This window comes from Saccostrea echinata, unplaced genomic scaffold (assembly GCF_033153115.1).
Source record: "Saccostrea echinata isolate AGI-Se365-2 ecotype Australia unplaced genomic scaffold, CSIRO_AGI_Sech_v1 ptg000056l, whole genome shotgun sequence".
NCBI classification, from domain to species: Eukaryota; Metazoa; Mollusca; class Bivalvia; order Ostreida; family Ostreidae; genus Saccostrea; species Saccostrea echinata.
Window position 1 is genome coordinate 21,344,932 of NW_026889805.1, and position 27,296 is coordinate 21,372,227.

The following is a 27,296-nucleotide window of genomic DNA, read 5'->3' on the forward strand; positions in this document are numbered from 1 at the left end:
CATATCCAGAAATTACTGAAAATGTTCTTGTACTGGTAAGTAGTATGTTGTTGATATGAAAAAATTTTGATGGTAAAATTCAGAAGTTTCTGGCCTTTTTGTTGAAGTCAAGAGAAAAGTCCATATACAGCAGAAGTGATGAGTTTCGTACAAGCCATATTAGAGTGTGTGATTTTTTTTTCAGGTGACAGAAATGTTTTCTAGTGAAGGAGATTTACATTTAGAATTACCTTCAGGGGATTTAGAGGCCCCCAGGAGTTTATGGGTAAGTTGTGCTGTTTATGCTCCATTTCAGGTCTTTTTTGAAGTGTAGCACTGACTTTCAAAGTAAGGTTTAAATTCATGCATAGTTATTCTGATGAGGATATTGATTATGACATCGTTAACCAAATCTTCTTACAAATGCAGTTTGTTTTCAGAAAGTATACAACATTTATTTCCCTTTTAGGAGATCCCTCCCTACGAGACCAAAACTGTTATGAAGGCAAATTTTGTAGGGAGGGTGGAAAATAACCATACTGCCTTCATCCGAATAAAAACAAACCAAGAGCAGACGAACAATTTAGTTATTTTACCTGTTGAAGTGGAAGTTAGTTCAGGTGAGGTCTATTAATGGCAGTTATTATGTACATGTAAGATATGCATATTTGACATAGATGTATAATAGTGTATGCTTTTGGTGAAATACAAGAAAGGGAGGCACTCTCTACTGGTGCTTGACTTGAAGTGGATTCACTCAAGCACTCTCTATATTTCAGTTCCTGGTCTGTATTCCCCAGCGGAGATGATAGATTTTGGAATAATGAGAACACTTGACGACCCTGTAACAGTTAATCTTAACCTTGTCAACACTGGATTTAAGCCCATTCATATTTCAGTAAGCATCTGAATAAAAGAGACTCAATAAGATTCAATTATCATTTATATTTTAATGATGGGAATATTAGTTTGTAATGATTTGTTATCAAAGCAGCAAAAGTTTGTTGTTTTATTTTTAACCTCACCAGAGCCAAGTGCTCAAGTGAGTTTTCCTGATCAAACTATATTCATCTGTCTCTTATCTGACATTTGTTAACTTTTCAAATTTTAATTCTCCAAAACTGGTAGCTAATTTAAATCATATTCAAACAGAATTATTTCTATGTAAAGGGAGTTCAGATCTGTTCAAATTTGTTCCAGAGGGAAATTGGTAAACATTTGAAAAGGTCATTTAAATTTCTTATGCACTACAAGTAATAAATGTTACAAGAACAAATTAGCCATACATGCACCTCTATGTGGTATAGTTCCTTTTTTTTTTAAAAAATCATTACAATAGGAGTATAGGAGCAGCTGGAACGTGTTAATTGGTCGAATTTTTACTCATGAAAATAAGAATCTTGAAAACTTTTCTTTAGGACTGTGAAACTATGGTTAGAGTTTAGACACAAGATACATGTAAATAAATTGCAATATGAAGGTGGTTACCGTTAACTTAGTGTAATCAGTATTTATGGATTTGAATTTTTGAAAATATTAAGTTGAGAGCCACAATAAAAAGTTTACTGAGTATTCATTGCCTCCTGTTTATTGTGATGCAAACAGCTTACAATTTGGATATAATCTTTAAGCAGGAAGTTTTAAAAAGATTTTTGGAAACAGTATGTGCATATGTGCATCTGTTAATTTAAAAATCTGGGCTGCCAATTAAAAAAAAATATTAATGATTTAAATTTCAAAATTTTGAGATAAGCAAAACAAAATATATTTCCTTTTTCAGAGTGTATCAGTTTCACCTCCAAATGAAGCTATTAGTATTGATTTTCGTCCTACAAAATTACAACCAGATATTTTACGACACACATCGGTCGCTAGAATTACTTTCAATGGTAAGTTGTAGTATACCAGTAGTTTTAAAATGTTCTTTGTAAGAAATAATGTAATTAGAATACTTGTTTTTGTGTGTGATAAATAAGTTTTATCTGAAGTGCTGATTATTTATTGACTACATTTGTAAATACATGTATTTGAAATAGAATAAATGTTAAAAAATATAAAAATAAAACTTACAGTAATAAAATTAAAAATCATTTTTACATTGGAATAAGATAAATAAAATAAATTTTAAGTTCCACCTCCTTTTTTTTCAAGATTTAAGTGAATATTCTTTTTGTAATTTTAAGCTGAAAAGGCTTTACATAGAAAACAGTGGTCAGGAAAGATAATTGTGAAATCCAGGAATGGCCAGCAGAAAATTACAATTCCTTATAAAGCAGCTGTACTCCATGGGTAAGTTTTCCCATCAACATTGTATGTACAGAAGATAAGTTTCAGGTCCCACTTTGCTTTTCTATGAAAGTAATTAGAATTGCAATACAAAGCTTAACATCATAATGATTGATTCCTGGAAAATCTTTTGTTTGCTAAATTTTCAGGTCACCTGAGTCATTAAGGTGACCTATTGCTATCTGTTTTCATCTGTCGTGTGTTGTGCGCTAACATTTGAACATTTTCAGCTTCTTCTCTGGAACTGCTGAACCAATTTCAACCTATTTTGGCATATAGCATGTAAGGGTGAAGAGGAACAAAAATTATGAATTTCATGGTCCCTGGGTTAGGCGTTCTAGTGTTAGGTCAAGACTCTATTGATTTACATATATAGTGAAGATGCATTAACTTTTTTGAGAATTTTCTCAGCCTTCAGAGCTGCCAATGCTAAGATTTTTTCATATCTGAGATTTCTCAGAAATATTGAGTTTTTCTCACCAAACTGTGCCACCAAGTAATTTTTTTCTCAAATTCAGACTTGTCTTCTGAGTTTATTTCTCAAATATGAGATTTTTTCTCAAATATGAGATTTCTCTCAAATGTACATGCCACCAAGGTTTTTCCTGACTCAGCTGAGAAAAAAATCTGAGAAATGTTGGTAGAATGGTGTTTTGGGAAAATCTCAGCTGATTTTTATACGTTGGTGGCCCTGAAGGCTGGTCATGGTTGTATTATTCTCAGGTGACTGTTAAAGCCCTTTGGCCTCTTGTCATTACATAAAAACATGTACATGTTGTATATGTAAGATTTGATGAAGAATGTTATATATTTGTTATTAGTGATTTATTTATGGCTAGTGTAAGTTTGAAAGCCATCTTGTGATTATCCTACTGGATGTTGAAAAGTGTATTGAAATATTTTTCTGTTAACTGACATGTCATTAAAATTATTGACGTAAATTTTCTCTCTGTTGTAGGTCTTTGGTGTACAGCGTCAACAATACATACTTTTTTAGTGCCAGAGACATCTGGAACATCACTAGAGCGATAACTTTTACCAACACCTTTAACTTCTCTGTTGTTCTCTACAACATCTCTATTCCTAGCCAATTCCATCACTTCTTCTCTGTAAGTGTACAATTTTCTTTTCTTTTCTTAAGTATACAGAACTATTTCTATAAGTTGTACCATGATGCAGTGGTAAAGAGAGATTGTCTCCTATGAGGGAGATATGTTCATTCTTGGATTTGAACCAAATGTTCAGTTAAGACAACTGGGAACCACACTCAAAATGGGAATTAATGGTAAAACTGTTCTGTGAATTGCAGATGAGTGTATGTCCAACTAATTTGTGTAGCTAGTATACTAAGGTCTGTTGTTTTCTCTATAATTGTCAGGGTTCAACTTCACAACTGCAGTCTTTATGAAAAATTGTACTTTAAGATGACATTGACTTGGAAGTTAGAAAACCAGTCACATTTTTCTCTACTTTCCATACATTTCAAGTGATAAGACACCTGTAAATTTGTAACTATGTCATATGTTGTTACATAATCTGTATAATGGTGAAGATAATAATTTGCTTGGGTCTTTTGATAACCAAAAGTTTCTCAATACAAATTAATGTTTTTCTGCTATCTTTTGTAGATTCTTAATTTTACTTCTCCTTTTATGCTGAAGCCGAGGAAGACTTCTACACCGTTTTATCTCCAGTTTCATCCCAACGAAACGCAGCTCCATTTTACAACTTACATAACACTACATACCAATGCTTCAACTTTTACAATTCCTATTATTGTTTACAATGGGCTTCTTACGGTATGTATGTAATGGTCAAAAAAGGAAAGTTAGTGATGGGAGGGGTCAAATTTGAATTTTCATCATTAGTTCAGTGATATACCTTATTATTTACACTTGTATATTTGAGTCAAACATTTCAGGTTATTCCACATAGACCTGAAAAGTTCAAAGGTCAATTTGATTTTGGCACCATGGGAGTGGAGGAAAAAAGAAGTATGATATTTACCCTCAGGAATGACAACCCCATTGATGTAAGTAGAGTTGAAAGATGGAGTCATGGCTTTTGATTTAAGGTTTACTTTGAATGAAGTTTTGGAATCCTCAGTTGATGTAGGCTGTGTTGTTTTTTTTTTAATATGAAAAATTTTATTTGCTGATCACCTTTGATAAATCTGCCTTTTTCTAAACCATTCAATGAGGTATATTTTTGTTGTTTGATTCAGCCAGTTCTCTATGACAAATTTTTGGAGAGAGAAACAAAAAACAGATCTTATTGAAACTTTGCATTTATAAAAAGATAAAGTGACATAGCTTTGAAAATAAATTTGTCGTTGATTTACATGTGAAAGCTACAGAAATTTTTTTTTATAATATTTACCAAAGTTTGTGAAAATGTTAAATCGTTCAGCATATTAATTGTGTGGAAGCTGTTTCTACCCTCTAAATGTTATTGTAATTTACTCTTACATTGGAGGGGGGTTGGGTGTTGTTGGTTGGTTAATCTTGTGACCTCTTTTATTTACAGGTGATGCTGCAAAGAGATCAGGTTTTGTTAGCTACCTTAAAACATGGTTTTAAATGTATTTTTAGGTTCATATAGGGGAGATCACCCCAGATATGAATGGTACCAAGGTGTTTTTTCTTGGAATGGAAAGAGGGAATGGGACAATGTTAACTCAAAGACATAACATTACAGAAGTGGATTACAACTTTGTAAGTAAATCAAGAGACACTGATAAGTTTATATAAAACTCAACACTGTTATAGTTACAAAGTTTATTATATATACAAAAACACATATTGGATCATGGGGACTGACAACTGACTTACAGTGCATTAATTATAACTGATCTATCTCCAGGACCTTGGAGATTTTCACAATAACTACTGATGCTAAGATGGTGCAACTGAAAACGAGGCTGAGTTATAAATAAGCAACAAATAAGGCCCTGATAGGGCATATCACATTGGCAACACAGAATACCCATATTGACATGGTTTAAGACATGAACACTGAAGGATATGATGACAATGATTTATATTAACGAAGATTATAGCAATAATCTTAAATTAAAGAAGAACAACTAAAAAGAGTGGGTTAAAAGATTATAGGTAAATCAGGGGAAAATCATATAGAAAAAATGTTTTAGCAAAATGTGTATTTCAACTGGATTAATATATTGAAACATTTATTACTTAATTTGAAAATAGACATTTCTGTGGTCTACTCATACAGTTTTCCTCAGCTTTCAATCAAGCATTCCAGAGATCATTAGGTCTTTCCACCTTTCTGTGGAAAGACCTATTGAAATTGTTCTGTTTATTATTATTATTATTAGGTCTTTCCACCTTTCTGTGGAAAGACCTATTGAAATTGTTCTGTTTATTATTATTTTTATTATTTTTCCGCCGGACGCTTTTTTGTTTCAAGATCTTTCGAAAAGATTTATTGTCCATGAGAATGTACTCCGTAAAAGATTTTTGCATTTGACCCTGCATAAATGAACTTTGACCCCTCAAAGAGTTATTACCCCTTTCGTAATAAAAGCTTGTTATCGCTACTCCTTTGAAACCGTTAACCGTGGAGATACGAAACCTTCACCAATGTCTTCGACTAATTTAGAAGACTCTTCAATCTATTCATTGCGAAAGTATTCATTGACCCCTTCAATGAGTTATTACCCCTGAAAGTTTATGAAGTTTATGTATAATGAAAAAATTTCAAAACGATAAGTCGTAGAAACATGGAACCAACTGCATCAGATTCTTTGACCTCAGACCTAGAAATTTTTTTCAAGGTCAAAGGTCAAGGTCATTCAAAATGTGAGAAATTAAGCTATTCTTATATCGCTTTTGTCTTTCAACCTATACTATATATCTTTGCATCTTTAATATGTCCTCTTAAAACTATTTCAAAGATTTTATACTTGTTCCCTAAGATTGACCCCATTAAAAGTTATTGCCCCTTTCACTAAAAACCTTGTTATCGCTACTCCTACAAAACCGTAAGCCGCAGAGAAACCAAACCTTCACTAATGTCTTAAGGGTCTTTAGACACAACTTCAATCTATTCAGTGCGAAAGGATCTGATGACCCCTTATATGAGTTATCACCCTTTAACGTCTTTGCGATAACTATTAAAGCTGATGACTTTAAAACTGAAAGTCATAGAAGCATGGGGTCAAGTGCAATGTGACCCTTGACCTTTTACCTTGATTATTTGTTCAAGGTCAAAGATCAAGGTCAATGAAATTTTTCGAAAATTGTCATTTTTCCAATATTTCGAGCCATTTCTTGGTTCTTTTTATTCGAAATTTAAATATAAAGGGGTAAATATAAAAACAAATAAAAATTAAAAGAAGGTGGAAAGACCTCTAATTGTTCCGTGAACAATTAGTCTACTAGTTATTTTTATTATTTTTCCGCCGAATGGTTTTTTGTTTTAAAAGTTATCGAAAAGATTTATGGTCCATAGGAATGCACTTCGTAAAAGATTTTTACAGTTGACCCTGCGTATTTGAACTTTGACCCCTCAAGGAGTTACAACCCCTTTCGCAATAAAAGCTTGTTATCGCTACTCCTTCGAAACCCTAAACCGTAGAGATACGAAACCTTCACTAATGTCTTTGACTAATTTAGTAGACTCTTCAATCTATTCAGTGTGAAAGGTTGCATAAACCCCTTTAATTAGTTATTGCCCCTGAAAGTTTTTGATGGTTACGAATAATTAATTTTTTTCTAAACGATTAATCGTAGAGACATGGGACCAATAGCATTGGCATGTGTGACCTTTGACCTTGAAATTTATATAGAGGTCAAAGGTCAAGGTCATTCAAAATATGAGAAAATTAGCTTTTTTAATATCTCTTTTGTCTTTCAACATATACTGAATATCTTTGCATCTATAATATGTCCTTCTAAAACTATTTCAAAGATTTCATTCTTGTCCCCCGAGCTTGACCCATTCAAAAGTTGTCACCCCTTGTGCAACAAAACCTTGTTATCGCTACTCCTCCGTCACCGTAAACCGTAGAGATTCCAAACCTTCATCAGTGTCTTCGACTCATTTGGTACTCTCTTCATTCTATCATTGCGAAAGCATTCTTTGGTCCCTTGTATGAGTAACTGCCCCTGGAAGTTTACGCTGCTTACATTTAATGAACTTTTTTTTAATACGGTGTATCCTAGAGACATGGGATCAACTGCATGGGCAGGTTCGACCTTTGACCTTGAAATATAGGTCAAGGTCAAAGGTCAAGGTCATTTAAAAACATTAGAAATTCCTTATATATGTGTAAAATATGGCAATTTACCAAATGACCTTGAACTTTGACCTTGACCTTTCACCTTGACCTTGGGTCAAATGGAAAAGTAAGGACATGCATTCAGCTCCAGTATCTGGTAAAAACATAGAAAAGTAAAGATTTCTCTTTTTTTTTTTTTTTGTAATGACCTTTGACCTTGACCTTTGACCTTGACCCAAGGTCACAATCAGGCTTAAGGATGTGGAAGTAGTTACAATTCTTAGTTTAAAAGAGGCATAAAATAAATAATTAACCTCCCCCCCCCCCTTCTTAAAAAAAAAAAAAACAATCAACAACAACGTAGAATATTTCTGTCAAATTCAAACCAGACCTCGGATCGACACCATATTTGGTACAATTGTAGTATAGACCTCAGAGAAAGTTTCTGGAGAGTTTTACGGTGAGTCCTATAAGTTTATAGAAGTCTTGAAGTTTCACGGCAAAAACTACAAGTTCTGTTGTGTTTGTAATTAAAGTGCAGGTGAACGAAGAAATGATCTAAACCTTTTATCGGCTATTTCTTCAGATGTCGTTAGCAGCATTCGATTCTCCTGATATGATATGACATTTTAATACCAAGCATTCTCTCTTTCTTTTACATTTGGAATTTATTTGATTTTTATTTAGAATTAATCAGTTTCCAGAAATAGCGATTTTCGGTAGATTAAAAACAATTCTCGCTTTCATTGTCGTCTTTCCCTTCTAAAAATGCATGTTGGGAGTTTAATTTGTGATACACATATTTAATTTAACCCAAAGAAATGCTTATTTAAATGTTTCATAGTTATTTCAGGATATTCAGTCAGAAATGTTAAAATCCGAACCCGATCTTTTAAGCTTACAACAAAGCTATTTACAAAAAATTGAGCATGCTCACAATATCGATGAATCGGGCTACAGTCCATTAATACATTTTCATTAGGGAACAGTGTTAATGTTTTCTTACGCAGCCCGTCCCTTATTATTTAATATACTGCTTGCAAATTCAGGAACTATTTCCTTTTACGGAACTTCTTTCTTCCCCTACCGATTCTAAAAATACGCTTGCAATTATTCTATAGTCCTAAACATTTTAACATACTATTGTTATTGAAGTGCGTGGCATAATGGTTAGCACACCTGCCTTTCAAACCAAGGGTTTTGAGTTCGATCCCAGCTGGAGGATTTTTTTTTTTTTTTTTTTTTTTTTGCATTTATTGCATTTTTCTTCATTTTTTTCAGCCCAAATGACACGGAAACACTTAAAAAGGTGGAAAGACCTCTAATTGTTCTGTGAACAATTAGTTTACTAGTTATTTTATATATTGGCATTTGTATTGTTTCTAGTCTGAGTGCTACTTTTCTCTTCCTTTAAGTACAAATCAGTAGAGCTACATTCTTGTCAGAACTCCCTGATTTTGGTTAAATGGTTAACGTTATATTGATCTTAACATTGGGCAATTGCATATACACTGTGTTCTATTTGTTTTGATAATTTTGTGTATTAATCACCTAACTTCCTCATTTGGAGACCCTTGAAGTGCCTAAAAATACATCATACATTTCCTGGGATTATATTAATGCCAATGCAACGTTAATTATTCAGAGTTATTCTGTATCCTTTGTTATTTCCTGAAATTTGGTTTTATTTTTTGGTGTTCAGACATGGTTATTGGCATCATGTTCTCTTTAAGCTTCTTCTTTCTTTCTTTACCTGTGTTTACCTGTTTACTTGTGTTTATGAATGGATATGACTTGTCTGAGGACTCATTTGCCCCGGGTGAAGTATGGACTGTGTTGTGTCTCAAAATTGTGCAGATTATTTTCAAGGTGGAACATTTAAAAATCATTCTATTTCATTTTGAAAAAAAGTTGGAAGACAACAAATTCTGCATGTAACTATTTACAGCTGTAATTCTATTTTTCTGTATACAGTAGTGTTGATGGAGACCTTTTAGCTTTATTTTATGTATGAAAAGAGGAATCTGTTGGTGATGTCTCTCAAATCTAGTAAAAAATTATGAGTAAATAATTTCTTTTTTAATTCATCTGTTAAGAAGCCCTGATCCGTATCATTTCAGCTGAAGATCAAACCATACCATTATGCAGTGTTTAGGTTAAATTTAACAGCACCAGACCATGAAGGGGTTTTTGCTTCAGACATGCTGATTACAACACAGTTTGAGGATATTTGGATACCTATAGCTGTTCGTACAGCTGATGGGAGTCTTATAGCTATCCCAGAATCACTTCATTTTGATAAAATGTATCCTGTAAGTAAACAAGGAAATATGTACATATATTACCTTATTAGAACAATTCTATTCAATTTGGATATGCAGTGTCATAAATAAAAGATTTTCTTGAATTTTCTTTCATCAGGAAATTGTGTGCAAATAGAATTTAGTTTTTGGGTCCAGATTTGGAGACAGAATTATAAATAAAACATTCAGCTGCTAGTGATCATATTTTTGGTATAGATAAATTAAACAGATATACTATTTTTGAATAGAATTTAGTATTTGAGTCCTGTTTTGGAGACAGAATTACATTTACTTGGAAATCATAATATTTTGAATAGCTTAGTCAAACTCATTCCTTGAAGAATGTCAAGTGTCATACAAGTGTTATACTCCTTTGGTACTTGACCTTAACCTCAAAGTATGACTCATACTTTGAGGTTAAGGTTAAATACCAGAGAAGTATAACTATATTTAAACTCATATTTTTTTCCTCCAGAATTTTGTTTCGTGTCTTCTCAGTATACATTACTATGTTTCATTTGCAATACAATTTAGTCCTAAAATGGCATGAATCATCATTCAAGCATAGACTCACATTATGAAAATCAAGTCTTGTCATAGCTCAGATTAATCATAAAAATCTGGTAAGCTTAACTTGATGATGTTGAGACGAGCTAATGATATTAAGCTGGTGTCGGCTTCCCAGTTAAAGTTTTGTGGTCAAGTCTATTCCCAAGTAACTAATCGCTATCGGGACCAAACTCACATGGTGATGCAGCTAGGGATACACACTACCAAACTTGCTTTGGATGCTGGATCTGACCTACATTTTCCAGAAAAGTGACCTGGTTGAAGTTTTTGGGGCAAGTCTATTCTTAAGTAACTATAAGACCTACTTTGACCAAACTTGTATGGACGATGCACCTAGGGATGTACATAACCAGATTTGCTTTGGATGCTGGATCTGAGTTACGTTTTCTGGATGTCTGAATAGGTTAAAGTTTTTGGAGCAGGTCTATTCTCAAGTAACTGTTATCACAGTCTGGACCAAACTTGCATAGCTCATGCATCTAGGAATGCAAATTACCAGACATGCTTCAGATGCTGAATGTAACCTATATTTTCCAGTTGAGTGGCCAAGTTCATGTTTTTGGAGCATGTATCTTCCTGGGTAACTATAAGCCTATGGTGACCAAACTTGCATGGATGATACTATGCACACTTTCAGACTTGCTTTAGATGATGGGTATGACCTACATTTTTGGAGCAGGTCAATTCCCAAGTAACTCTAAGCCTTACTTGGACCAAACTTGCATGGATGATGCATCTAGGGATGCACACTTCCAGACTTGCTTCAGATGCTGAATATGACCTACATTTTGGAGCAGGTCCATTCCCAAGTAACTCTAAGCCTTTCTTGGACCAAATTTGCATGGATGATGCATCTAGGGATGCACACTACCAGACTTGCTTCAAATGCTGGATCTGAGCAACATTTTTGGAGCAGATCCATTCCCAAGTAACTAAAAGCCCTACTTGGACCAAAATTGCATGGATGATGCATCTAGGGATGCACACTTCCAGACTTGCTTCAGATGCTGAATATGACCTACATTTTGGAGCAGGTCCATTCCCAAGTAACTCTAAGCCTTTCTTGGACAAAATTTGCATGGGTGATGCATCTAGGGATGCACACTTCCAGACTTGCTTCAAATGCTGGATCTGAGCAACATTTTTGGAGCAGATCCATTCCCAAGTAACTAAAAGCCCTACTTGGACCAAAATTGCATGGATGATGCATCTAGGGATTCACACTACAAGGTATGTATTTGGCCTACATTTCCAGATGAATGACCAAGTTAGTTTTTGAGAAGGTTCATTCCAATGTGACTTTGAAGCTGGTTGTTGCATCTAGATAAGCATACTACCAGAACATCCATTTGATGAGAGACATTGCCTTCACTTATAGACAGCATTTGTGGAGGTGAGCTTTGTAATCTTTGGTTACCTATGCTTTTTTTTTTTTCAGGGTATGGTAGATTATCGAGTTTTACAGATTCACTCCACATTCCGTGACTATATGGAAGTAATAGGAGTAACATTCCAGCCTCCAGATAGTAGATTTTACTATGAACCCCCCAGTACTGAAAGAATACTCCTTATTCCAGATAAACCAAATAATGTAAGACATTGTTTTACAAAGTCACTTGGAATGTCTGTCTATTTGTTTGAGACGATGATTGTCAAGCTTAAACACAAATGGTGAATTAAAAAAAAAATTGCACTACCTCTGTGTGAATCTTCACCTGTCATTTATTACCATAGCCTGCATCAGGTGATAAAATTCAGCATTGGAAGTGACAAATTTTCCTTGAACACTCAAGTTTTGTTGAGAGATTTCTCTATTTTTATATATTGGGTTGATCCTATTGGAAAAGGATGAGATAAAAGAAAAGGTATTTATATTTCAGGTTGGTAAAATATATTTTGATGCAAAAAGAGAGTGTAAAGATGAATGCTATGTAGGTTTAGCAACAAATACACCAGGTGCGTGGAATTTATGCAGAATTTAATGATGTATTTGAAATAATTCATATCTGAATGTAAAATTGTCGAAATACAGAGAAATTTTATCTATGTTTAACTTGTGAAGTAGTTATTGAGGTTGTTAATTTGTTTTCAGCTGGTCATCAGTGGTTGCTTGGCCTAGGGTTATTCCGTGATGTAATAGAAACAGATCAATATTTATACACCAAGCTGCAGCAAAAGTGGCGAACCATTCAAAAATCTAATTTAAATACGTATGTTCTGTTTACATTTGTTACTTTTATTAGACTGAAAATTTTAATGGGAAGAGTTGAACATGTTTTCAATGAGTCTTATTTTCTCAATCTTATGATTGTAGTGCCAATGTAACTATAGAAATGGACACCAATGAAGTCCGAGGTTTTTTGTATTCTGCTCAAGCACACTTACATTGGCCTTCTCTAGTCAGAAAGTGTCATATTAGATTTCCACTAACACAAATAGGAAATATTTCAGTAAGTATCAAAGACTTGATTTACAGAGTTACTTCCGTGAAGAAAATATATGTCAAAAATAATTTAGTTTTTTTTTTCTCAAGAGATTTTTTTTTTAAAATAAGAAATCAGATGAAGTACTTTTCAAAACATATTAAAACCAATTGTTACATGTTTTAAAATTATTGCATACTTTTCCCAGTGATTTTTGATCATACCTACTGTAGGACAAGAAGTGATACTGTTTTTCATGGGTTGAAGTTGGAAGAAGTAATAGCATTTCTGTCTTTCAGAAAATTACTCATACTTTCTTACATTTTAGGTTAATCAGTGTTGTAAATGATACACAAGTGTCCAACTATGTATTTAACAAAATAGTAATGTATAGTAAAACTATCTTTCAACAAATTAGGTAGTTTTTCTTACGTTCTCAATGTTGTTGTTTTTTTTTTTAGATATCAGATTTTATTGTGGAAAATCCAGGAGATATTCCAGTTTTAATCCAGATTTTACCACTACCCCTCTATCCTAATCCACAGACTATAGCAGATCTATTATACAGAAAGTAAGTCCAGAAAATTTTTTTACCAATTGAAAATATCAAGGATTGAGATCATTTATTTCTGACCCCATTAGAGGATAATTGTAAAAAACAAATTTAAGTCATGAGGTTTTCCTTAGAAGATGGGGATTTCAGATTTCCATTGAATTTTATACAATGTTTTGTGTTGGAATAAGTTTGTCTTACCCTAATCAGAATGGTTTGTTTATTTAGTTTTAGATTTTCCACAGATCCAGGTGACACCATTGAAATGGATGACCTGGATATTTTTACTTTACCTGATTTAGAACAATATAATGTAAGATTTTTGAGTCACATTTTAAAATAAGTCAGTGAATAAAATTTTAGATTGTGTGCAAAGGTTGTTTACAAATTTACTCTCCAATTTTAGCCCAGTCGACAAAATCCTGTCCCTGGTTTTAGAAAACACATTGAAACTTCATTAGGAGTGAAGCCACACAAACTTAGTATAACCACCATACTGCAGCCTGGGGTCAAGGTCAAGGTCAGAGTGGGATTCCAACCAAAGGATGATATTTCTAGAACTTCAATAATACTCATAAGGCAAGGTTCTACAGATATGATTTCATATCTGTGTTACATAGTTCTTTCTTTTGTTTCATCATTAAAGCTGAAAAACCACTTGAATCAAAAGGAGAATTGGTTTATCATGATAAAATTTATGTTTTATGAATAAAAAAAAAATCTTTTCTGCAATGTGTTTTGTGTGAATGAAATGAGAAAATGTAGTGAATGTCATGTTAATGATAAAATTGATTTATTTTATGTAGGAATAACTTAACAATAATAGATGCAATAGTTGTACAAGGACAGGGAGGTAGGGGAGAAATGAAACTTAGCAACAAAAGGCCGGGATCTTCAATACCTCTTCAGTTTGACATTACAGAAAAGCACCTCAAAAATTGTGATAGTAAGTCTCAACATCACAGAAAAATACATCAAAAATTATGTTACAATGGAAGAAAACTTTTTCAAATTTTGACACGAAGTTTTGCCTTGTCAGACAGAACATTCCCAAAAATGTGATATGAATTTGTTGCTATGAAAGAAAAACTCAATTATTGTAAAGGGAACATGCAACAAAAATGATAAAAAAAATACATGTAGTATAATAACCCTTAATAAAATTGTATAATACCCTTTGTAAAAACAGAATAATTACCCTTCAACAAGTACATGTCAAAAACAAATTTAGGTAGTACTAAGACGATGTCCAGATTCCTATTTTGTTGTGATTATAGATAATAGCTGTCTGAAACTAACAAAAGTTTTATTGGTTTTCAGAAAAGAAGCAAACAAAAAACACAATGGTACCAAATTTTACAGTCAGAAGATCGTTTACTTTAAAAAATACAGGAGAACTTCCATTTTTTATCCATAGTTACAGCATAAATGGGTCACCATGTGAAGGTTATGGTTTCCGAGTTTTAGATTGTGAGGGTTACGAGATGTTACCTAATACCAGTCGTAAAATAGACATAGCGTAAGTGTACAAATGTTACATAGTGAAAGTTGTATGAACCTTCAGTGTTTTATATGAAAGGAACTTAAATTGGTAACTTTTTGGATTGTTAATGTTATTCCATGAATTTAAGGGGAAAAGGAAGAGGGAGGCTAATTCATAAATAGATAAGTTAACAGATTTTAAGTCAAATTTTGATTATGAGATTTTCTTAAATGCAGTAATTATTTGTTGATTTCACATTATCACAGGTTTACCCCTGATTTTACCATGTCCAGGATAAGAAGAATTTTAACAATTCACAGCAGTTTAGGACCTGTCGCAAATTACACACTACAGGCCACCATACCCCCACATACTCTGTCACGCTGCTCAGCGGCTCTTCCCCGTCCCAACTGGGAACCAGTTTTATACTACTCAATCACTTGTGTTATGGCTTTCTTATTATTCTGCATTCTTGTGGCAGCATATTTTGAAGCTGATCGGATTTTTGTTGCAGATATAATTCGGAGGAAGATTAAATTTAGTAGTGCAGCACAGACTTTTGATAGAAATAAAATATTTGATCTCAGACAAGTTGCAGGGTTAACTTCAACACATACTCCAAACTCACCCACTAGAATAACACAAGTTTCCCCACTTCTTACACAAAATAATAACTTAACTACCAAAACTGCAGTGAACTTAAGTAACGGACATGTAGAACACAGGAGCCATAAAGAAGCCTTTGGAAGTACCCTTTTGAAAGTTTTAAAGAAGTTGTTTGCTTCAAAATCTTCAAGATCCAATAATAACAAAAAATCAAAGGTAGAAAAAGGGGAACCAGTTAAAGAGGAACCGGCTCAATCCCAGCAGGTGCCAAAAGTCAAATCGGCTGACGAACGAACGTCAGTCAACCAGGAATCTACAGAGAAATCCAACATGACACAGAGGAATAAAAACAAAAAGGCAGCACGCAGACAACACTCAAGTGAGCTTTTAACCAATCAGAGCGACGTTTACAACAGTGGTCCCCAGGAGGCCAAACAGAATGATACCAGTCTTACTTACAATAGACAAAACAGCCAAGAACACCATGATAAGATGTATAAAAACTCTCATAAAACTTCTTCTACTGGATTAGATGATTTTAATCTTGTGGAGGATCCAAAATCTGACATATCTGACAGTAAGTTCAATTTTTCATATCCAGTGAAGCTTAAAATATTTGTTTTCTCCATAATAAATCCTTTTTTTTTTTTTTGCACACTTGGTTTTCTGCAGCAGACAATGAGAAAAGAAGTAAAATATAAAAGTAATCTTCAGCTGTATATATGCCTTGTATGGAGCAGACTTCATTACTGAAGGAAACGATTTAGTCAATATTTATATGTATAACTGTCTTATCATTTTGTTGTATATTTTGATAGCAAAATTGAAGAATCGTAAGAAAAACAAAAGCAGACCAGAAATAATACCCCGATACATGACTCAAGCAAGTGTTGATGATGAAACATCATCCACTTCTACAGAATCTTCTGTTGGTGATGTTGAGGAGAAGGTATTAATCATTAAAGAAATCATTATCCAGAAAACACTGTTAGTAATGTGAACAAAAGACTCTGTGTATACTATCTGTATTTTCATACACATGTATTTGAATTAAGAAGGAACAATGGTGCTGCAAATAGGGAAAATATTGAGAATTTGAAAAATATGACATTGTTTCTTTTAGTATAGAATAGGTTGCTTGTAAAAATCCATTGATTATATTTTTTTATGTTTTAGAACAGATGTTTAATTTTAAATGTTAATTTTTTAAAGAGTTCAAGTGCCCGAGACTCTACTCCTGAACCGCAGCACCATCCCAAACCGAAAAAGTCTAAACCCCGAGTTGTCAAAACCACTGGACATTATGACAAGACTGCAGATGATGCCGAGTTTGAGCTGACATCCAAATCAAAAGGACACAAGCGTATCAAGGGCAAGTCAAAGGACGTGTATGGTGGAGACATCTTCCATCCTGAGTAAGAACTGTTCAATCTTTTATCAAAAGTAGAAAGTTAGAAGGAAATGTTTTGATTGTATTCATTATATACCATCTCCCATAGGGAGGAAATGTATTGGGTTTGGCAAGGTAGTCTCCAGCCTTAACTACCATTCTTCATTAGAATGGATTCAATCTGTAACATATTACTGCTCATGACCGAAATGTTAGGCATGTCTTAATCCAGGTCATTTAATGAATGCCTAGGTTACTAGGTGGTGAGATAGTAAAATTCTGTTCAGGTTTCAACTCAGGAACCTTTGAAGGAATTCAAACTTGAGTATATTGTTGCTACTGTCATGTCTTCAGTCATATCTAAAGATCAGTAATACTTGGAAGTGAAATATTGATATATGTTGGGATGGGGTAAATGAAAAAGTAATTGTTTAAAATTTTCAAGTAATTGGTTACTTGAAGTAATTTGTAATTAAATATATTTCAATTACATGTAATTATAAATTAGTTAATGACATTACAAATGATATGTAATTACATTAACATTTCAATTACATTTCAATTACATTTAGTCTTAACTTAACAAAAAAAAATGGTTGGAGCTAGGGCTTTCATACTTCACATGTATATTCCTTGTGGCAAGACCTTCCCTTGGGTACCAACAATTTTGATCCTTAAACCCTGGCCATAAAATTGAATGGTGGTGCTAGGTCTTTCATATTCAGATGTGTTTTCTTTGCAACAAGAACTTTCCTTGGGTATCAACAATTCTGACCTTTTGACCTGGACCTCAGAGTTTGACCTGCTTTTGAAAAACTTTAATCTTGGTCATAATTTTTGAATGCTTGGTGCTAGGGCTTTCATATATCACAGATATTTCTTGTGACAAGACCCTTTCTTGAGTACCAATATTTTTGACCTCATGAAGTGACCTAAGAGTTTGACCTACTTTTGAAAAAAAAAATTAACCTTGACCCTAATTTCTGAATGATTGCTTCATATTTCACAGGTGTATTCCCTGTGATACAACCTTACTTTGGGCACCAACATTTTTTATCTCTTGACCTTAAAGCTTGACTTGCATTTGAGAAACTTTAACCTTTGCTAAGAGCTGCCATATGGAGATATCAGTGCTTCACAAACACATCTTGCTTTTTTCCCCAAATATACATTACCTGTTAATTTCTTTAGAATGTAAATGATCCTCCCATCCCTAGATACATGTATCATATTTTGGATGTTATTTTACAACCTTAGTAGGAGTAATATCAAAATTGATCATATTGTTGCTAATAATCTGAAAGTATGTCATGATCTTGACTCAAGGTTAAGGTCACAAGGCAATGAGATGTTGAAATTATGATAAAAAATTTTGATAGGTCAGTAATGTTAATCTGATTTATAGAATGTCAACCAAACTTTAAAGAGTATAATTGCAGACTAACTAATTTTCAGTTTAATATTTTTAATCAATTACATGTAAAACTAAAAAATTGTTTTGAAATAGAAGCATGAAAGTAAAAAAAAAAAACTTGAATATTACAGTTCCCTGGAATTGCCATATGATATGGAAAAATTGGAAAAGAAGGAAAAGTCTAAAAAGAAAGCTTTGAAACTTCAGAACCTTAAAGGTGAGCTAACTATTGCTTTCTCTTCCAGCTGGCTGAAATTTACACATCTATTTATAGAGATCTGTGAATTTCTTGGCAAAATATAAGTTTGGACTCAAAGTGAAAGCAAATAGAGTGTTTTTTCTTTACCTTTAGTGCACTTTTAAGTTTTCCCACTGTGTTTTTGATTTGTGGATACCTTTTTTTCTTTTAGATTCTTGTTATTTTGGTATGAGATTCTCACTTTCATTTCATTGTTGTTTTCCTTCATTCCTCCCTCAATACACAGAATTTCAGAAAATATCTTACCCCTTTGCAATTTTACATGTTATTTATCAGTAACTTGTTGCAAATAAACAGATTTATTTTATTATGCAGACAGAACACATGCACATTAATGAATAGTTGCACCTCATTTTCAATATGCAAGCAAGCATTTTGGGAATTCTTTTTTGAGAATTAATTTTTGGAGTTTATATTTATATATTTTTTAAAATTATTTGCTTATTTATTAGCTCACCTGAGCTGAAGGCTCAAGTGAGCTTTTCTGATCACATTTTGTCCGTCGTCCGTCTGTCCGTCTGTCCGTCCGTCTGTCTGTCTGTCCGTCCGTCTGTAAACTTTTCACATTTTTGACTTCTTCTCAAGAACCACTGGGCCAATTTTGACCAAACTTGGTACAAAGCATCCTTGGGTGAAGGGAAATTTAAATTGTTAAAATGAAGGGCCAAGTCCCCTCATAAGGGGAGATAATCAAGAGAAGACAAAAATAGGGTGGGGTCATTAAAAAATCTTCTTCTCAAGAACCACTGGGCCAGTAAAGCTGAAACTTATATGGAAGCATCCTGGGGTAGTGTAGATTCTAAATTGTTCAAATCATGACCCCAGGGGGTAGGGCGGGGCAACAATGTGGAATCAATGTTTTACATAGAAATATATAGGAAAAATCTTTAAAAATCTTTTTCTCAAGAACCACTGGGCCAAAAAAGCTGAAACTTATGTGGAAGCATCCTTGGATAGTGTAGATTTTAACTTGTTAAAATCATGACCCCTGGGGGTAGGGAGGGGCCACAATAGGGAATCCATGTTTTACATTGAAATATATAGGAAAAATCTTTAAAAATCTTCTTCTCAAGAACCACTGGGCCAAAAAACCTGAAACTTATGTGGAAGCATCCTGGGATAGTGTAGATTTTAAATTTTAATATCATGACCCCCGGGGGTTAGGGCGGGGCCACAATAGGGAATCCATGTTTTACATTGAAATATATAGGAAAAATCTTTAAAAATCTTCTTCTCAAGAACCACTAGGCCAGAAAAGCTGAAACTTATGTGGAAGTATCCTGGGGTAGTGTAGATTCTAAATTATTCAAATCATGACCCCAGGGGATAGGGCGGGGCCACAATAGGGAATCCATGTTTTACATTGAAATAAATAGGAAATTTCTTTTAAGATATTCTTCTCAAGAACAACTGGGCCAGAAAAGCTGAAACTTATGTGGAAGCATCCTGGGATAGTGTAGATGCTAAATTGTAAAAATCATGACCCCCGGGGGTAGGGCGGGGCAACAATAGGGAATCCAAGTTTTACATTGAAATATGTAAGAAAAATCTTGAAAAATCTTCTTCTCAAGAACCATTAGGCAAGAAAAGCTGAAACTTATGTGGAAGTATCCTGGGGTAGTGTAGATTCTAAATTATTCAAATCGTGACCCCCGGGGATAGGGCGGGGCCACAATAGGGAATCCAAGTTTTACATTGAAATAAATAGGAAAAATCTTTTAAAATCTTCTTTTCAAGAATAACTGGGCCAGAAAAGCTGAAACTAATGTGGAAGCATCCTGGGGTAGTGTAGATGCTAAATTGTAAAAATCATGACCCCCGGGGGTAGGGCGGGGCAACAATAGGGAATCCAAGTTTTACATTGAAATATGTAAGAAAAATCTTGAAAAATCTTCTTCTCAAGCACAACTGGGCCAGAAAAACTGAAACTTATGTGGAAGCATCCTGGGGTAGTGTAGATACTAAATTGTAAAAATCATGACCCCTTGGGGTAGGGCGGGGCAACAATAGGGAATCCAATTTTACATTGAAAATCTTCTTCTCAAGAACAACTGGGCCAGAAAAACTGAAAATTATGTGGAAGCATCCTGGGATAGTGTAGATTTTTAATTGTTAAAATCATGACCCCAAGGGGTAGGGCGGGGCCACAATAAGTATTAGAAGGGGGGAAATCTGGTAAAGAACATTATGGCCAAAGTTACTCAGGTGAGCGATGTGGCCCATGGGCCTCTTGTTTTTAAAAAGGAAGGAAAAGGGCTTGGGAATTTTCATTTAATGCTGGAAATTTATTTTTATTTTTTTTTAAACATTTTATTAAGTTTTGAAAAAGTACATACATGTATATGTAATTTCAGAAGGACAGTTATTTCAAATGTCTTGTAATTTTTCATTCATTCAATCATAATTGTCTATCTCCTTGTGATCTGTGTTTATATATAAACATATATGTTGTGTTTTATTTTTTTCACTTCATGTTGGCAGGCACACTGTTCAAATTTAACAGTAAACTTCTCTGTAATGTAGTGTGTAGAATTATCTGTTGTTTGTTGCTGTTGTTTGAGATGTTGCATGTTGTCACTGCATGTTTTCGTTGTTGTCTAGGTGACTCGGAAAGTTCTGACAGTCGAGGCAGCCTGGATGAGCCGATGCCTAACTGGGACATGCCAGTCAACTCCCCCGGTTAGCTCTCAATGTGTACTTCTTAAATATCTTTCTAGCACCACCCCTTTCATTTCTAAGGTCTGTGTTCAAATCCTACAGTTCAGATATCTAATACTGATTCCATATAGTCTTCTGTTAAAATAAAGATGCATAACTTGAAATGCAGAAAAAAATATAGGACAATATGGAAAGTTATTGACAATATATGATTGAAAACTTTACATATTTTGTTTTACACCAATTAATGAAGGAAATCACACCAAATTTCTTTTTTAATTGTTAAATACTGCCTGGTAATGGGGTTTGACATGGACTGCAGATCTGGAAAACTGTTGAAATATTATCAAACAAGAGGGTTACTCTCGTAGATGCTAGTCACATTGCAATATTACTCAGTTCTATGGAAAGTCATACTCAGTCTTTTCATGTGGTGAGTATTCAGAGCCAGCAAAATTTGGTTTGCTGTGAATGCTTTATGTACTTCTTTTTTTATTATTGGGCTTTAATGCAGAATTTGGATTTTTTTGTATACCCTTATGCCTATTATTGCAATTACTCAATATGTACTCAAACTTTCTACAGTGCTTGAATGCTTATCAAAAATCAGTATTACCTGTGCGAGAACTGTGTGTAACACTTTTGTTTCTGGGCAATATCTCAATAAGCCTTTAAGCTTTTGCCATGAAATTTTATGTTCCAACTCTCTATAGCCTAAAGAAAATTGATTTCAAGGTCAAAAGGACAAGGTCAGAATTTCATTTATTGCAGGAAATGGTTTTCAGATGATAATTAGTTTTCTTTGAGTTTTTTCAATGAAAATTTATATTATAGCTCCCAGTGACCTACAGATGATTCCTTTTGATTTTTAGGTTAAAAAATCAAAGGTCAAGGTCAGAAATTCATACATTGTGAAAAATGGATTCAAGATAACTTTAATTTTATTTGAGCTTTTTCAATCATATCATTAATACCAATGACTGAAAGAAGACCCCTATTGATTTTGAGGTCAAAGGGTTAAGGTAAAAAAATTCATGTCTTGTAAAAAATGGTTTCCTGATGATAACTTGAGTTCTCTTTTAGGGTCTGCAATAACATGTAATACCTTCAGTCAATATGACTTGAAGAAGAATCTTTTTTTGATTTTGAGGTCTAAGGTCAAGGTCGGAAATTCATATATTGCATGCATTTCTGTAAATTTTTGCTTTGAAACTTAAGGTCATGAATTTCTCTAACTCAAGCAAGACCCTTCTTGACTTTAAGGCCAAAAGTTGACAGGTCAAGGTTGATCTTTTTCTTTTTCCATCTACATTTTTTCAGGTCTTTCTTGCTATTCTTTTTACATTAAGCAGGGGACACAAGTTCCCTGAATTAGCTTGTTTTGAACATTGCTACTGTTTATATGAAGAATACTAAATAGGTTTCCTTGGTTAACTTTTATGTTTCATAGTTAAAAAGGTCTATCTATTGCATATTAATTCAGTGGACTTCAGTGTGCATTTGCATGTATCTGTGTTCCCTTTTCATTTCATCATTTGGTAGAAGGGTTCAATATTTTCCTCTGATGTTCCACTTCTATGTAATACCCCTTCTGTTTACCCCCATGCACCATAACTTTGTCTGAAGTTATCCCCAGTGCAATCCAAGAACATTACTTCAAGTTATATTTTTACATATTTTAGTCATATTTTTTTTAATTTTATTTTGTAGTTCTATATGAAATAAGTGGATAAAATTTTATGAGTTAAATACATGTACTTCATAAATACAAAGTGATGAACATTTTAAGTAACTAATATGAATAAAATATTTTTAAAAACAAAGTGTTGGTGAAAAAAGCATCAGAAAAAATGTTAAGCTTTTCATGTTCTTTTGGCAGAAATAGTGGGAAAATAAATCAAAGTTGGTCTGATTTATGTCATTTGCTTCATGAAAAGTTTATATTGCAGATGAGGATCTCAGTGAACTAGCTCAGCAGACAGCCCGATTTGCACAGAAACATGGAAAGAACATGACACCAAATGGAACTACCCCCGACATATTGTCCAGCAGTTCACGTTCAAGTAGTTACAGTGACATAGTGAGCAGCACTGAAAATGGAAAATACAAGGAACCACGACGCATCAATACTTTCCCTGGGCTAGAACCTAACATCCCAGGTAAAGGTGTGAAAATTTACCTTAATTATATATCAGAACTCAACAGATACAGGGTCTCCGTCTTCTGTTAAGTTTAAGGCTCATATCAAAACTCAACAGATACAGGGTCACCGTCTTCTGTTAAGTTTAAGGCTCATATCAGCACTCAACAGATACAGGGTCACCGTCTTCTGTTAAGTTTAAGGCTCATATCAGAACTCAACAGATACAGGGTCACCGTCTTCTGTTAAGTTTAAGGCTCATATCAGAACTCAACAGGTACAGGGTCACCGTCTTCTGTTAAGTTTAAGGCTCATATCAGAACTCAACAGATACAGGGTCACCGTCTTCTGTTAAGTTTAAGGCTCATATCAGAACTCAACAGATACAGGGTCACCGTCTTCTGTTAAGTTTAAGGCTCATATCAGAACTCAACAGATACAGGGTCACCGTCTTCTGTTAAGTTTAAGGCTCATATCAGCACTCAACAGATACAGGGTCACCGTCTTCTGTTAAGTTTAAGGCTCATATCAGCACTCAACAGATACAGGGTCACCGTCTTCTGTTAAGTTTAAGGCTCATATCAGAACTCAACAGATACAGGGTCACCGTCTTCTGTTAAGTTTAAGGCTCATATCAGAACTCAACAGATACAGGGTCACCGTCTTCTGTTAAGTTTAAGGCTCATATCAGAACTCAACAGGTACAGGGTCACCGTCTTCTGTTAAGTTTAAGGCTCATATCAGAACTCAACAGATACAGGGTCACCGTCTTCTGTTAAGTTTAAGGCTCATATCAGCACTCAACAGATACAGGGTCACCGTCTTCTGTTAAGTTTAAGGCTCATATCAGAACTCAACAGATACAGGGTCACTGTCTTCTGTTAAATTTAAGGCTTATATCAGAACTCAGGCTGTCAGACTGTTCAAAAATTTTGTACAGTGATATAGTCTTAGACCATGCATTGAATACCTCTATAAATGTAGAAAAATCTTTTTGCTGTAGAGGCAAATTTTGTGGGACATAGTTTAGGCTTTGGTTATATAAGTATGACATTTCTACAATATGCAGTCTGCTATGGATATATTGAAATTCAAAGGGAACCAACACATTTTTTTTAATATAACCCAAGTTCAAAGTAAGCGGAATTGGCCTACAAGGACGTTTTAAAATCTTGATCCCAATCTTAAACACCTAGACAACTCGAACCATATAAACGATTAAATTAACGAAACTTGAAAATTGAAATGAAATAGTCTCTTTATAAAATTAGTAAAAGTTTTATTTGAAAAAAGTCCAAAATTTTTCAACTTTGGTATAATTTCCTGATCTTATTCTTTATTAGTTAGTGGAAAAGTCGCCAGACTTGCATGGACTCGAAGGCTTCAAAATAAGTGGCATGCTGTTGTACATTTATATCATTGCTATAGTGTGTGCTTGGATGTATCCCAAAATCCTTTGCTAATTTGGATTTAGATTTCACTTTTTTATCTTAGGCAGACATTAATTTAACTCAGTTATCTGAAGACAACGTTTATCTTTCTTGTGATTTACCCATTTACACAAGAGTGTGTTCAAACAGCTGATCAAAAGCATAGTCAGTATGTGAAGTGAAAGAATGAGATACACCCTCAGTAATTTATTTACTATTAGATGAAAAAAATATATATGTACTAACACCTTAGCATCTACCTGTATAATTACAATATCACTAACTGTGACAACTGGCTAGGAGAATTCTAATATAATTTAACTGATATATTATTGCAAAGATAATGAAAAACCTAGACTGGGGATTTACTTTTACATCAAAATAAGCAATGTTTCAAAATAATCGATTTCAATATAAGTGGAGTAGGCTGTACATGTATTATCATTATCATCAGTGAAATCTTTGGATATATAGATAATAGAATTAATAAGTTAAATTGTATTTTTCTTGTTAAACTTTGAATGTTGAGGATTTTTTTTTAGCTGCCATTGGAACAAAAGCAAGAGCTGCACCCGTGGGATCAGGCAAGGGACGCAATGTTTGGAATGCCACTCCACCCACCACCCCAGACTCAGTGTAAGATTATCTTGTTTTATATATGGAATGTCACTCCACCCACCACCCCAGACTCAGTGTAAGATTATCTTGTTTTATATATGGAATGCCACTCCACCCACCACCCCAGACTCAGTGTAAGATTATCTTGTTTTATATATGGAATGCCACCCCACCCACCACCCCAGACTCAGTGTAAGATTATCTTGTTTTATATATGGAATGCCACTCCACCCACCACCCCAGACTCAGTGTAAGATTATCTTGTTTTATATATGGAATGCCACCCCACCCACCACCCCAGACTCAGTGTAAGATTATCTTGTTTTATATATGGAATGCCACTCCACCCACCACCCCAGACTCAGTGTAAGATTATCTTGTTTTATATATGGAATGCCACTCCACCCACCACCCCAGACTCAGTGTAAGATTATCTTGTTTTATATATGGAATGCCACACCACCCCAGACTCAGTGTAAGATTATTATGTTCTATATATGGAGTATCACCCCACCCACCACCCCTGACTCAGTTTAAAATTACATGTATATTGTTCTTTATATAGAATGCCACCTCAAACACCCACCCCACCTCAGTATAAAGTTTTGTTCTCTATATGGAATGCCACCTCAGTTTAGAGTAAGATTATTCTTTTTAGTGTTAAGAATACCACCCCACTCACCACAAAGACTCATTGTAAGATAACTCCCAAGTCAGGCAATGTGTTGGGTTATATCTTAATCATTTATTGGATTTATATATATAGCTGATTTAGTTTACCACAGGATTCCCCAATAGGTATGCATGTCTTCCTTTACTTAAGGTGACATTCATTCTTATGTATGGTACTGTATTTCTGAAATGGTTAACTTCTTTTTTATTTCTAAGATTCTATGATCAAGAATAATAATATAGGAAAATCAAAACAATTTGTAGATGTAGAACTCTTTTGTAACTATTGGACTATTTTGAACAGACTTGGAAGCTTTGGACTCCAGACCATTCAGGAAACTAATCGCCTACCGTCTACCGAGAACATCCTGCCGACATCCCTCCCCGACACTCCCCGTGTAGAACCAGAGGTTCCCGCTGATCCTTTTGCTCCTGCTGGTGGACCATTCTCTGGTAAAATTAATCAAAATGAGCATGCAACAGCAGCAGCACACCTTTTATGTTTGTTTTTGTTTCTTCTAAAGTGGATTTCAGTATATATATACATGTATATATTATCTCTGAAAACTATACAATCATTTTTTTATCAAACTTTTTATAAATATTGCATACCATCTGAACTTGTGCACCTGATATTTCAGACTCTTTTTGTCAGAAATTTAAAAAGTTATGGCTTTTTTGAGATTTCAATGTACTCACCTTCTCTGACTGGAAATGGAGGAGTGCTTTTTGGACGTAATTTTGAAACTGAGTAACTTTAAAGATTTACATTGATGCATAAATAGCTTGTGTCCCATGACCCTGTACCAAGGTCATTTTATACAAGATCACAAGAAACAAAAATATCAAATTCAGTAGATTCTACATGTAGCTACAACTTTGAAATTGAGAAACATTTGAGGCTTATAAAGCTTCTACTTTAGGTAAAGGTTGCTTGCAACTTGATGTATGTTCTACCCTAAATTCAGGGTTATTTGGACAAGGTCAGTGACAGGGTTTCAAAATATAAAATTCTTGATAATAATTTTGAATTGGACAAAAACATTAGATTATACCAGGCACAAAAGTTGCTTTTGATTAGAGGATGTTTAACAACCTTGCACCATTTAGTCACTGGTTTTGAAATGTTAAATTCTTGTTCACAGCATTATTTTGTTTTGAATAGCTTTAGAGGATCATACTTGATCTCAGGGTTGATTATGATCATTAGATATGCCACGACCCTAAACAAAGGTCATTTATACACAGCTCACAATTCAGAAGACAA

At 34.1% G+C, this 27,296-nt stretch overlaps 1 protein-coding gene across 2 annotated transcripts in view; it reads left to right on the top strand.

Annotated features, from left to right (window-relative positions):
* LOC133173787 (transmembrane protein 131-like) overlaps window positions 1–27,296 on the top strand; it is a 36,396-nt gene that overhangs the window by 5,047 nt on the left and 4,053 nt on the right. The window contains exons 8-34 of one of the 2 annotated variants that reach the window (XM_061308827.1): window positions 185–265; window positions 449–599; window positions 759–877; window positions 1,760–1,868; window positions 2,163–2,268; window positions 3,224–3,374; window positions 3,894–4,064; window positions 4,187–4,297; window positions 4,857–4,979; window positions 9,631–9,822; window positions 11,822–11,974; window positions 12,264–12,339; window positions 12,476–12,593; window positions 12,698–12,833; window positions 13,268–13,377; window positions 13,588–13,672; window positions 13,766–13,938; window positions 14,166–14,305; window positions 14,680–14,878; window positions 15,109–16,025; window positions 16,267–16,397; window positions 16,661–16,863; window positions 18,384–18,469; window positions 21,113–21,190; window positions 23,119–23,328; window positions 25,282–25,375; window positions 26,334–26,482. In XM_061308827.1, the coding sequence (XP_061164811.1) occupies window positions 185–265; window positions 449–599; window positions 759–877; window positions 1,760–1,868; window positions 2,163–2,268; window positions 3,224–3,374; window positions 3,894–4,064; window positions 4,187–4,297; window positions 4,857–4,979; window positions 9,631–9,822; window positions 11,822–11,974; window positions 12,264–12,339; window positions 12,476–12,593; window positions 12,698–12,833; window positions 13,268–13,377; window positions 13,588–13,672; window positions 13,766–13,938; window positions 14,166–14,305; window positions 14,680–14,878; window positions 15,109–16,025; window positions 16,267–16,397; window positions 16,661–16,863; window positions 18,384–18,469; window positions 21,113–21,190; window positions 23,119–23,328; window positions 25,282–25,375; window positions 26,334–26,482 (4,372 nt within the window). The remainder of the gene's footprint in view (window positions 1–184; window positions 266–448; window positions 600–758; window positions 878–1,759; window positions 1,869–2,162; window positions 2,269–3,223; window positions 3,375–3,893; window positions 4,065–4,186; window positions 4,298–4,856; window positions 4,980–9,630; window positions 9,823–11,821; window positions 11,975–12,263; window positions 12,340–12,475; window positions 12,594–12,697; window positions 12,834–13,267; window positions 13,378–13,587; window positions 13,673–13,765; window positions 13,939–14,165; window positions 14,306–14,679; window positions 14,879–15,108; window positions 16,026–16,266; window positions 16,398–16,660; window positions 16,864–18,383; window positions 18,470–21,112; window positions 21,191–23,118; window positions 23,329–25,281; window positions 25,376–26,333; window positions 26,483–27,296) is intronic. The other variant, XM_061308828.1, reaches the window with a different exon arrangement.